The following is a 13,970-nucleotide window of genomic DNA, read 5'->3' as shown; positions in this document are numbered from 1 at the left end:
AATATATTTTTGAAAAAAGGTAAATTTTTCCAAAAAGATTTTGTCATATGTTATGTTATGTCCACTGTAGTGGACTCCAGGACTGTTTAAAACCAGGTTGTTTAAAAAATAAAAAGACATGAAATGACAATGGGATTTTTTTTTTTTTCATTTACCAATCAATTTTTAAGTTTCATGATTTTTTAATTGATATACCATTTTATGCAATATGTGGGCAAAATGGCCATACAAATGCAATGCAATCCCATTCAATGCAATGTATCTGTATCTAATTAGCATATTAATGTGTTCTTGGGGGAACATGTAATGGAAAAAGAAGTGTAATAATGGGAGTAATAATTGGCAACATTTTCATAATAATATCTAATATTTCGTAGGAATATTGAAATATTGAATATTGTCTCCCAAAATGCCTGATAAACATGATTTAAGTCCTGGTGTCCACTACAGTGAACGTATGAAATCAATGTCCTGTTTTGTAACAGAGAGTCAAAATAATATATAAATATATTAGATTTATGCATGTATTGATCAATAACACAACAGTGGTACTGGTAAGAAAGCAATGAAAAAAAAAAAAAAAAAACATAATAATGACCATAATAATAGTATATATACAATATACAAAATATATATGTTTTTGCCATGAATACATTCTTTATCGTAGTCAAGACAGATCAACGATACAATTCAAAAGATATACCTTTGGAGATGGAACAAAATATTTCCCAATAACTTTGAGTAATTTTGTACTCTCTTTCCAGTAGGTTTTGATTTTATCACAATCCCAGAAAGACATATTTTGATTAGAAACCCCATAACATTTTCCTGAGATGTCGATTTATGACAAAAACTATTTGAACTTAGATTTAAATTAAAATTATACAATATTATCATATTTCCATAAGCGTGCTAAATTTAATCACTAAATTAATGTAATTTTTAAAGAATTTTTGTTTTTGTTTTCATGTTGCAACCTCCAAACATTTGGTATCTCTGATTGAACTCTTTACAGGACATCCAGACTTAAAACTGTGACATGTATGGTGTCAGAGAAATTCACAAAAAATATATGTCCACAACAGTGGACAAAAGTCTATTCCTGGGTCTCAGAAGGTAGCATTTTGCTTAACCTGACTAAATGGGGAAACTGGCTCTCTTTGTCCTTCCACCATGCAGCTTGAGCGATTGCCCGTCACGTGACAATCATGCGACTTCGACAAAAGTTAGTGTATACTTAGTAAATAATATTATTATGTTTAGTAAAAATATAGCTCTTATTAGTTGTAATAATATAAATAATAAATAATTACTATTTAATCTAATGTAAATGTAGTGGCATAAACGGTGCCTTGAGTGTGATTTTTATTCTTTAATAATGACGTGTGCGCGTGTTGCCCAATCACATGCTGTGTATTGGATATATAAACGGGGACTTTAAAGTTTATTATTTTATGATGTTTCCTGAGGTGTATGATTTCTACATCATAAAATGTCATAATTTAGAAATAAAAGGCATTTTTCTATTCTGATATTAGCCCTCTGGCTTGAATGCTCTGTTTCAAGGGGCGTGTCTGCTGTGAGACTTCAGTGTAAACGCCCACTGTTGTGATTGGCTGACATCTTTACATTTGAAATGAGTATTAGATTATGTGGCGGAGGGGGCGTGGTTTAGCGAGGTCTGCAAGCGCTGCCAGAGAGGAAGATTGGTGAGAAAAGTTATTGTACTGAGTTGTTGAGAGCACTGTGAGCGCAAGTTTATTTTGTTTGTATCTGAGCGTTCTGAATAAACACGAGTCGCGTGCATGCAGTGATCTCATCATTGCAGCGCGTTTTTTTCTCACAAAATGCTTTCACCAAAACTAACAGCAAACACGACATCGACATGAATACAATAAGAGCTTTGTGCAGCATAACAGCATCATTCATTATAACGGCAGTTTGGACAAGTGTGCAGATACACTCGCGATGTGTGATTGACAGATCCGAGCATTATAAAGAGAGTGTTCTTTGATCGCTAATCTAGCATCTAATCACAATTTAAATAAAAGATTGGTTTCATGCTACTAAGAGAGACGATGTGAAGTTGATCGTTTAGTCACTGGCTTGATTCACGGATGGATAAACAGTATTAAAAAAATTAAGAAAGAAAGTCTGTGTGAACTTGATATGAATAATTAGCTACACATCAGAAATCACTGATCACAGATCAGGCATTAATGAACACTGTTACTCACTGTTTGTAGCGGTGCTGTCGAATCCATATGGTAAAAGTCTGTTTGTAAAGCCTGTGCTGACATTGCGACTGATAAACTGAATCTCTTTTCTCCAAATTCTCTGGGCGGGCAAAGCATAGGAAGGGGAGGTAACCTTTCCTGTTATGACGGCATAACAGGGAAGATTCCAGATCTTGTGTCTGAGTTTTCATTTTCTCAAAGGCAGAGCAGGACAGCCAGAACTCGGTTTACATCTATAAAAAATTCTAGCCACTCGGGGACCATATACAGGCTAGGGGAACTCATATTAATGTTAAAAAAACTCATAAAATGACATTTTCATGCCATGGGACCTTAAAGGCACTGCGCGTGTGTCAGAGCACGGTTTGTGCGTCACTGCCCGTGGACCGCCCTTTCCGGTTTTGTGGGCTTAGTAATATTGAGGTGTGGTTTGAGGTCATTGCTAAATTATGTAGTTTATAGCGTCCTTTTGGACAATCGTTTGTGGGTTGTTGGCGACTTCCTGGCTCAACATTCTTCTGCTGTATTCTTGTGCCCTATTGGCCTGATGTCTGTTTGTGCACGATCGGACTCGCAACTATAGCGACACAAGGTATGTGTAATGGCCGTTATTCACCCACATCCATTTATGTGTTAAAGGGTAATTTCAGTGATTTAGCATTAAGCTTTGTATTTAAACTGGGTCATTTATGCAGTAGAAATGTGAAATTATTTTTGAATTTGGTGCCTTCTAGACTGAGAAAAGACAGAAAATGTATTTTTGTCTCATGTGGATGAAAGACAACAACTCCCAGAATGCACTTGCTTCGCTGCCCTACAAGGCCACTCTGTACACCGTCGTTTTGATCTTCATAGTAATACAATCATTTCGTTCAGTTAGAGAATAAACACTACAATTAAAAACTGAACGTGTCTTTTCAATAAAGTGTGAGTGAGCCGAACGAAAGTCACGGCACAGACGCAGCAGTGTCAGATTTCATTCACACGAAGAGCTAAGAAGAGCTGAGGTAACGTTAAGCATCAGTCTGGCACGTTTTCAGATCGCATATGGAAGCTAAACTATCACAGGAATTCATTGAAAAGTTGAAACACTCACTTTACTCTGCACCGCGCTCCGTTATGATTATGATAGTCCGTGCGGCCGTCTGTGTCTTACATTCTGTGCGTGAGATCTCTCCCCTATGGGCGGGTTGATAACATGCGGAACAGCTCCATCTAGTGGCTGTGGTCTTTGCCTCTGGCCAAAAAATCCTCCGATGACGCAAAATGACGATATTTGCGTCATCGGAGGAATTTTTCCAGAAATAAAATGCATAATTCTCTTGTCTCAGGGGGATATGAGGGGGGAAAGTACCATAATTTGAATATACCACCGGGTTTCTACTGATACAAAGCCTAATGCAAAATCACTGAAGTTACCCTTTAAGTAATTGCATGTTTTAATTCATTTTAGGAGAACTAGTTGGAACCCATTGTGTTCAGTACAGCCTGTCGTCGTTGATTCTTCCGGTGACTGAAATTACACTCCAACGCGAGCTGCTTTGTCTTCGTTGGTTGTTCCGGTGACTGAAATTACACTCCAATGCGAGCAGTGGAGGAGGCAGAGGGTGTCCAGGGTGGCACTGGACACCCCTGACATCCGACTGGCTACCCCAAAATTGCGATCGCTATTTCCATTTCACCTCCTAATGAAAAAACATATATATTTTGACATGCGGCGGCGCTACACGGCTATTATTAACATTGAATATTAAGATAATATTAACGTTAGTTGCCAAACAGATTGGGGTCGCGCATAAGCGCAGAGTTGTTCAAAATCCTGCTGCGCCATTCACATAGTTTTCCATTAAACGACACCATTTGTCTCAAAACGTTTTTAATGTATAATTACTTCACCCTAGACTGGAAGAGTGTGTAGGCTATAGACATTTGTGTTTATGGAAAGATATAGCTATAGATTGCGCTTTTTTGTTTCCCTTTGTGCAGTTCTTACAGCAAAACACATTGACGCCACTTTTTTTAATTCTTGAAGTGATCTTTTTTGCCTGTATGGTGATTAGATTCACTTTTTTGCATCGCCGGCTTAAACATGAGAATGCGCGGAATATGGTGCTTCATCAATAGCGTGAACACAGAGAGCACGTCTTGCGCTTGAATGGACAATATACATAAGGTATGCCAAAAATAGCGATTATCATAGTAAACACAGTCGGCTATGTCTTAACCGGATGGAAGCACTTGACAAATGAAATCGGATGCGTGTCTATGAATTAGATTCAATATTGTGCATTTGCTCTTAAAGTGACCGCAGCAACTTATAGCCTACCTCCTTCCATCTGTCATTAAAGTTTATCAATGAACAAAAGAAAGAAAAAAAATCACCCACTGATCTTGACTTCTGTAGCTAGTTTTAACATGCATTTAAGTTTTTTTTTGGATGATTCAGTTTCTGTACCTGAATTAGGCCTACCGTTAGACCTGAAACTTAATTCTTAGCACTGTTCTAACTTTATTGCTGACTGTTCACTTGTATTCAATAATGTTTTAAATATTGTAGTTTTTGCTGTGGGATATCAGTTGGTATTGATAATTGTGAAATTTCACTGGTATCTGCAATTGTGGTTGCTTATTTATTAGAATACATGTTACATCGGTCAAAACAATGAAAACAAATAAGTATTACACATGATATTCTTTCACGGTCTATGGACCCCCTAAAGTAGCCTTGGCCAGCCCCCGGCCACCCCATGTAGAGCCCTGCATGTGCCTCAAAACTAGGCCCTAGCCCGGCCCTGGCCCGAGACGCTGAAGCCCTAGCCCAGCCCATGTCCGACAGCTCATAAAAATTATCAGCCCGAGTCCGACTGGAGCCCGTGTTTTTTTTATCCTCCCTATTACACATTAGTTGCAGCCATTCAAATAGTTCAGTTTTGTTTTTAATGTCAAAGTAGTTATATTTTGTTTAGTTTCTTTGTTAAGTTAATTTAGACAAATGTTTGAAGCATTTTGTTGCTTGTTAAATTCAAGTTTTTGTTATTTAAAGTGACGACCAAGCGGCCAGCGGCCGACAGTGAGTTAACCCAACGCTTTAGCCTCTGAAATCAACACTTGACTTGTCTTGCTTATAAAATCCATATAAAACACTTAAAGCATCGTTTAAACGTTTAGCCTACTATCACCACCATCACAGTAAAAAGGCATTTTTGACAAGATGAGGCAGGCAGATCGCAACGGCGCGCGCAAACGAAACTAAACAACAACAAAAAACAACAAAAAAAACATGCTGGTTGTCTTACCTACCTCTCCGCGAAATTAATATAAATCCGATCTTCAATTCCCGTGCTATATGCACATTTAACGGAGATCATGTCAACGAAAGCAACCGATATGAGCATTTTATTCATCAGCTCATTTCAACATCAAAGACCGCATTATGAGAACGAGGGACCTAAACACTGGTAATAGCCTTTTAGTCTCATTAGTTTTTAATGAAGATTGTTGTGTTTTTGAGCATCTAAGACTTGGCTTATTTTCAGTTTCACTTGTGGCAGTTTGCGTGTTGGCTTGCTTTACATTTGCGGCGATGTGTGTTGCATAGCGCCGTCCTTTAAAGGGGTGGTAAACCACGATTTCACTATTCTAACTTTAGCTAGCGTGTAATGTTGCTGCTTGAGCATAAACAACATCTGCAAAGTTACAACGTTCAAAGTTTAAAGCAAAGGGAGATATTTGCTTTTAAAGAAATCAGTTTCTAAGGACTACAGCAAACGGCCAGTAGGCGACTACAGACATTTCTCCAGGGCTTGCTGACATCACCAGGCCCAATATTTACATAAACCCCTCCTCCGAGAATATTAACTAAGGGGGGGTGAGGCCATTTTGTATCGCGGCGCTGTTGTGGTATAGTAAGGCTGGAGTGTTGTTGCCGCGATGCCAAGGAAACGCTGTTATTTTCATCTGGATTGCAGGTCTGGGGTACTTGCTCTGTTCAGCCTTCATAGGGACGGGGGTGCGTTGCAGAGCGTTTAACACACAGCATGTTATATGCACGTGTGTTTGAGTCAGCGGGGAATCAGGCGCGCAGGGCTCCTGCAGCACAACAGAGGAAACATCCACCGTCTTCGCGATTTCAATGCCAGATTTGCACAACGTCAGCTGCGTGAAAAAAACACTGCCGGTGCGTGGATGCACGACGCGCGCGCTGCACATTTCATGGAGGACAACACAAACTTCCACAAACTTCGCGAGTTCAATACAGGATATGCACAACGGCTTGTCCTGAAAGCTGGATTTACAAACAGAAGCTGTTTACGGGCCACAACCTGTAAGTCTGATTTATTTTTCATCGATGTGTTTTCCTGTAATAGGTTGTAGCAAGGAAGTAAACAGATGACAACACTGTTCTGCAAACCAGTCTGTTAAATGCTCATTCATACTTAACGTTATCCGACGAACACCTAATGTTACAAACACTAACGTTAAAATCTCAACAGCGAACCTGACATTAGTGTAAATGATTCTTTGATTAGAGCTTTTATGTGTTGTTTATCTTCAGGCATGCTAAACATGGTTCTGTGTGTGATTTGGCTACTATAGTAAAGCCAGTGCTTTGTGTTCGTTTTGGGTTAATAGTTCTTGCGACAGATATTTGGCTATAATCGTTCTAAAAATACAAAAGTTAAAGTGCCATTCAGTAGCGATCACTATAGATCCGCAGTCTTTACTCTTGAGGACTGAACCCAGCAAACACAAAACGTTTTTACAACGTTTCACAACGTTGTATTTTGGTTGCAATTAGGTAATGTTGCAGTACAACGTTTTAAAGACGTTTTAAAAACGTTTTTTTAAATAGAAAAATAATGTAACCAAAATAAAACGTTTCAAAAACGTTATAAAAATACCAACCTGGTACGTTTTCTTTAAGTAGTCAAAAAAACGTAAATATTACGTTTGTCTACTACCAAACTACAACTTTTGTTAGACGTTTTATTCTGGTGTTAAAATAATGTAATCTGCACGTTGGAATAGGACGTTTAAAAAACGTCATGACATTACCAAAATACAACCAGATGCCAAACCTCCAATGATAGGCTACTTTCTGTTTGTGTAAAAATATCAGTAACATTTTACCATTGAGGCGATTCAGTGACTGAGTGAGACTGATTTATGCAGCTGAGCATTCGATATCAAAAGGACTTAAAGGTAGCCTAATATGTGAATACTTACTTGCAGTGGTCTCTGCTCATTTAACTGATAGCAAGCTATATTAGAATAATCCAATCGATTATTGTTGTTTCAAGCCTGGCGCGTGGATCAAACAGCTCATAGAGTGTAAAAATGAGCCCGATCACACGAAAATGCGTATAAATATTACTATATACGCACAAACCTAGGCTGTGATGATGTAGGGCTAGGCTGCACTATCCAATTAAACAACGTTATCAACTTTCGGGACATTTTCTACTCCATCAGTAAGCCTATGTGATGTTTTAATTCTTGAAACGCTGTGTAATTGACATATGACGTGTTTAATGGGCGTGCGTGTTGAACATCCGAGTCGCTTTTAAACTGGAGCGGTGGGAGTTACCATGGAAACGGGGCGACACAGTGAAACAGCAAGACTCCGCCTGCGTCCTGTTACTGTTGTTTTCACTGATTTCAGGTAAGTTTAATCCCTAAAATTACACATATAATGTTAAACTACACATATAATACATACAACTGTTCCGTTGTTATGTTGAATATTTAATTTATAGAAATGGTTTAACGTTAGTGTCTTCGGAAAAAATCCGTTAGCCGTTAGGCTAACTTTATGAAAGGTAACGTTAACTTAGGCTAACGTAACTAGCCTTGAGCTCTTGTTTATGAAAGTTTGGGGTTTTAATCACATATTATGTGAAGATAAGAGGGCTTTGATAGTTTTGTTAACGTTTTGCTGGCAATTTGTCAATGGATGAATGGAAGTAACGTTAATCTAATTATTCAACCTAAAAGTTTGCACTGTAAAGTTAATCGGTGACGTCACTCACATGGAGCGTGACAATGAGCTGAAACTATTTCAAACACCTTTTTTCTTTTATCTTACATGGTTTTCCATCAATTATTATTATTACGTATATATCTCCATGCATCTGTAAAACCCCAAAACATAAATTCTGATATCTAAAGATATTATATATTGTATATCCTGTATATTCTTACTTTTTTCAGCATTTTAACCACGTGCTCTAGTTTATTTATTTCTAATAAACCTGACATTGTATACCACATATTGTTGGCTCTGTGACAAATTGTTTATGTTTCTAGATTCTGATGGATGTGCAGAGAACATCTCTAAGGTACTATGAACCATCTGACTTGTAAGTAAAACCTCAAACATTCCTGTGTGTATATGATACAACAAATGTTGATAGTTCTTGTAAATTAAATGGTAAAATGTTCATGAAGTGACTCTGAGAGCAGCTCTGCAGATAAAGTTAATGTATAGAGAGACAGCAGACACTGAAATCATTGCAAGCGTCACACACGCTTTAGTTTGCGTAGTAGTCGAAACTGCAGCGCTCATTCACACAGACATGGCAGAACATAAAGACTTCAGATTTCATTAGCAGTTTTTTTAGCTTTAATATTCACAGACACTAGTCTGTATCGGTATCTGATTCATTGTACCGCCCTACTTTTAATTTATTAATTCAAAAATTGCCAAATTCTGTGGCGTTCCGCTTTATACAGTAAATTGTGACTGGATTCTGTGGTTTCATGCATGTTTTTGCATCACGGAAATCATATGACTCTACGTGGTATTTGCAGTATTAAAGAGATTTAGTTTTGAGAGTTATTTATTGTTGTGTTATAAATTTGTTACCATTAGTATAAGAAGGGTATGAATGACTAAAAGACTAAATTTCAGTCCGGCAGAATTCTCTGCACACTTTAACACAGAGGCCAAATGAGCATTTTGAATGTAAGAACCTCACATTATATTTATAACAATCCTTGTTGATATTTGAATTGTATTTCAGGGCAGTTTGTGAAGACAGATAAACAAGAGATGTTGTGACAACCTGGACAGAAGTCGGTTCCAGATCCACCTTCCACACCAGATTTCTCTCTCATATGGATTGCTGTCTGCTGTCATATTATATGTTCTCTGCAGAATTAGGTGCATGCAGATATTACTCAGGAACATGACTAAACTTTGTTTGCTATAATACATCTATTTAGTGCACCAGTGTGAAACATACTTCCCCCCACATTTGCTGTATATCTATATCTTTGTCATAGGTTTCTTTCAGTGGTTAAGGGGATTTTACATTACGGGCGTCAACGTTAGTAAATGCAATGATCTCTATGAAATGAAGCGTCAGATTTCTGGTGTTGTGCCGAAATCTGACCTACCAAATTATGTGACCCTAGTTGACTGTTACAACTAAACCCATCCCTAATCCTAACCTTATAACTAGGGTCACAGAATTCAGCACTATAACAGAATGAATCTGCATTGAATGAATGGTTTACTTACTAACTCACTCTAAGACAGCCCCTTGCTGCCACCTACTGGCATAACAATGTAACCTGCTACGGAAGCGCTGAAAAACAACTAAAACACAGACTTTCTCAAAATCAAGTATGCAAATATTATAAAATATTATTTATTGAACAATAATAGCCATTATAAACTTTACATATGTAATGTATATTAATTGATAAGTTATAAATTGTATTTTAATTATTATAACAATTGCAATAAAATAATTTGTAACTAGTTAGAGAAAATGTAAATTTTACAGATGAGGTTTTTTCTGTTATAACATCTGTGCACTGACATTTCTTGGATTTTTCTATTTGTTAATGTTCTTATTTAAATTTGCTGTACTTTATTTGTACCATTTTGTTTTATTGGCATAGTTTTATTTATCTGTTAAGAATTTTCTGTTATTATTAATGAGGGCGCTAATTGTAGTCTTTGAAAAAAATCTCAAGGTCCTTGAAAGTACTGGAATTGAATTATACATTATCTCTACAAACAATGACAAAGGTGTTATCATTTAACACTTTTGTTGTTGTTCCAAACTTGTGTGACTTTGTTAGACCTTAAAGTTAATGTTTCTGACCTTATTCACCATTCACTTTCTTTGGTTCAAAAAAAGTGAATGGTGAATAAGGAACATTATGCTTATCTCCTGACTAAGGTTAACATTAACACCTCCATTTGTTCAACAGTGGAAAGAAAGTCATACAGGTTTACATTGGATTTACGCAGGGATGAGTAAATGACAGATTTTTCTTTTTTGTGAACGACCTAATCATATTTCTTATATTGTGTGAATAAATACAATGAGTGACTACATTTGTGTATAGTATAAATTATTAGTACTACATATGTTAATGTAGTTTTATAAAATGGGCAACAACCAGAGGTCCGCCCTACAGGTAAGGTGAAATGTAAAAAGTGTTAGTAATGAGCTGAATATTCAGATGTACAGAAATATCGTAACCTGTGACTAGCCTATGACGAATTATAAAGAGATCTATAAATACCACTTAATCTATTTCTCTTACTGTAGTTATAATATTGTTTTATATTAAAGTCATTTTTCAAAGATAACAGTAAAAACATTTTGATTACATGTGTGAAGTGAAGAACAGTTTGGACGTGATAAATACGTTTCTGCAACGTTGAAAGGAGACGTGGTAACGTGATAAATACGTTTCTGCAACGTTGAAAGGAGACGTGGTAACGTGATAAATACGTTTCTGCAACGTTGAAAGGAGACGTGGTAACGTGATAAAAACGTTATAAATACGTTTCTGCAACGTTGTGAAAAAACGTTTTTATAACGTGAAAAAAACCCGACATCTTGTCGTATTAAATACGTAGGATAAAAACGTTATCACGACCTTTTCACAACGTGAAAAAAACGTTTTTACAACGTTGCTGTGTTTGCTGGGAACTGCTTCTGCTCGATCATCTTCACTCAAATGTTCTGGGTCTGATTGGGGCTCATATGGTTTTATTGACGCCGTTGTTTCTATGACCAAAGCACAGCCTCCGGTAAGGGAAGGGGCGTGACATTTCCGACAAACGTACACTAGGCGGTTAGCGAATCACAACACACTGGGCCAGCTAACCAATCAGAGCCCACTGCGTATTTTTGAGGGACTGGCTTCATACAACCCGGAAAGCATCAGACCGTTTTACAAGGAGGGACAGAGCAGTGTAGAATAAAGGTCAAATATATGAAAAATAAGGCAATTTTTTTTTAAACGAAGCATGAACACATGTTACAGTGCACCCCACAAACACAGTCAAGCCTTCAAAAGAATGTGGTTTACCACCCCTTTAAACACTGTGCGAACCGGTCTTGACAGTTGCGGACTCGCGATATCATGGTCTCATGTTGTTTCCACCAGCGCAGCATATCTAGTTTCTTTTAATTATTGAATGTCAAAAATATAAAATGAAGGAGAAGCCTAAAAAGGCCTGAAGCCCGGCCCGCGTTTGAGGTATGACAGGAAAATTGGCCTGAAGCCCTGCCCGAGGGGCGTAAAAAAGTCGGGGCCCGTCGGGCTCAGGCAGAAATGCAGAGCTCTAACTCCATGTATAAAAGTCTAGTTCCGCCACTGAACACAAACTCCTTTGTCTTCATTTATTCTTCTGGTGACTTTGAATTACTCTGCAGCGCGAGCTGGTTGGTTTATGTGTCTGGCATTACATCTGCTCTTCAGCATGTTTTGATTTGTTGTTTTGTTATATTTGTTTCCTATTCTTTTGTCTAGTTTGTTTATTAATTTTGGGTTGTCAGAGTTTTACTTCCCTTGTTTTTGTGTAACGTTGCTGTCTAGTCAGCATTTGCTTTATCTGTTATGTTGATCTAGTTTCTAGTTTGTATGTTTGGTATTCGTATGTTTGTTAAAGTGCTATAATTATCCACCTCCAATCTGATGTTTTGAGTTTGAACCTCATTGGAGGTGGCATTTTCTTTTCTTTTGTGTATTTATGTTTTTTACGCCTTTTCAGCTCATCTAAGTTAAACAGTATTATTTATTTTGTCTATTTCAAAAACTGTTTGGAATAATTTTCCAATTAGCCGAGGCTTCAGGGCAGGCCGCTAGTAGGCCCTCGTGTTTTCTCGTGGGATTTTGTCACAGAGTGCAGTGCGTTTTGTGTCTGACCCGATGTGCGGGTGGTGTGATGAGACCTGTGCACAAGGTGGATTTTGATATAAGAGCTTGGTGCTCCCTAAACTAGCTCACCTGCCATTGGTAAGCCTCGGTCTCCTTCGCTCGGTTACAGTCTCTTCTGTGTCTATGCTAATCCGGCCCTCTAGGATTTTAATGTCTTTTTATCACTGCTGAATATTGTATAAATAAACTTTTGGTTTTTTTTGGTATCCACGTCTCAGCCCCACTTCCTTTTGAAACACGAACCTGTGTCCTTTTAGGTATGTGATTAACTCATGAGTACTAATATTTCCCTGGTCATCAGGGTGGCGTAGTCAGCTACATCTTAGAGTGTCTTTTCATACGAGTCCCCCCTACCGCCACATAAAGGAAGAAAAAAAAAATGTTGTGGCATAAGGTGAAGTGAGAGCTGGGCTGGGGGCGGGGCGCATTCGGTTCGACATCAGAGTATCGCGGTTTGAACCGTGGGTGGTGTATCGTGTATCGGTTCAGTTTGAATATTGTAACACCCCTACTGTCTAGCAATGTTATATGTCTTTTTCAATTTTACATTTTTTCTCATCAAGCAATTTGTTTCTCTTGCCAGTTTGTTGGTATTCCAAGCAACATGCATTGTCTTCCTTGTGCTTCATATTAAATGAAAACTCAAGTTATTCTGATGAGCCGTGCAATTAAGTTGAAAATTACTTCAACATATTTTTTCCTTTTTCTTTTGAGCTTTCACACTCACCAGTAGTCATGGCGATATCTGTGATAGTCATGTTGTCCATGCTGGTGCTCAGAGTCAAAGGCAGGCTGATATTTCTGACGAGATTCCGTAAGTAGTTTACCAGCGACAAATCAAAGGCACTTGCATTATACTCAAACTCAGAAAGTGGTGCTGGGAAGAACAAACAAACAACAAATTATCTTTATTTTTATACAAATAACATCAAACTATTATAAGGACATTGTATTTGAGTATAGAGGACAAAACTGTGAATCAGACCTGAACTTCTTTGTCTTATAAGTTGCACTAACTCATCTGTGTAGCTAAACTGGGATGATGTAAAAAGGAAACATTTAATTGCAGGCTTTCAATGACGTTTCTCATGTTTTCTCAATACTGAGATTAATTAATTAATTAATTAATTAATTAATTAATTAATTAATTAATTAATTCATTCATTCATTCATTCATTCATTCATTCATTCATTCATTCATTCATTCATTCATTCATTCATTCATTCATTCATTCATTCATTACCCAACATTGTTTTGGGGTCAATGTTGCATCCTATATATATCTTATAATAAAAGTCTTTAAAAAATCTTAGATTAGATATCATCTTTCAAAGACAGGAGAGTTCATCCAATTTTATATTTTATGATTTTCATTGTTTTATGATATTTATAAAGCAACATTTCCCTACCTGTAAATCCATACTTATTTCTGAAAAATTGAGAGTTTCCACAACACATCCATGGTTCAGCAGGATAGCCATGATGACTCCTAACAGGTATTTTAATATTTTCCCTGAAATTGAAAAAACTATAAATTTTCTTGA

General features: G+C 37.3%; 1 protein-coding gene across 2 annotated transcripts in view; it reads right to left on the bottom strand.

Annotated features, from left to right (window-relative positions):
* The window catches only part of LOC307135012 (adhesion G protein-coupled receptor F5-like), a 54,290-nt gene that overhangs the window by 27,993 nt on the left and 12,327 nt on the right, over window positions 1–13,970 (bottom strand). For both annotated transcript variants that reach the window (XM_079831147.1, XM_079831146.1), the window contains exons 3-5: window positions 13,836–13,939; window positions 13,411–13,459; window positions 13,153–13,302 (exon numbers count right to left, since the gene is read on the bottom strand). In XM_079831147.1, the coding sequence (XP_079687273.1) occupies window positions 13,153–13,302; window positions 13,411–13,459; window positions 13,836–13,939 (303 nt within the window). The remainder of the gene's footprint in view (window positions 1–13,152; window positions 13,303–13,410; window positions 13,460–13,835; window positions 13,940–13,970) is intronic.

This window comes from Gobio gobio (genome assembly GCF_949357685.1).
Source record: "Gobio gobio genome assembly, chromosome: 12".
Classification (NCBI taxonomy): Eukaryota; Metazoa; Chordata; class Actinopteri; order Cypriniformes; family Gobionidae; genus Gobio; species Gobio gobio.
Note: the sequence above shows the minus strand (reverse complement) of the source record. Positions and strands in the feature narration are given on the sequence as shown.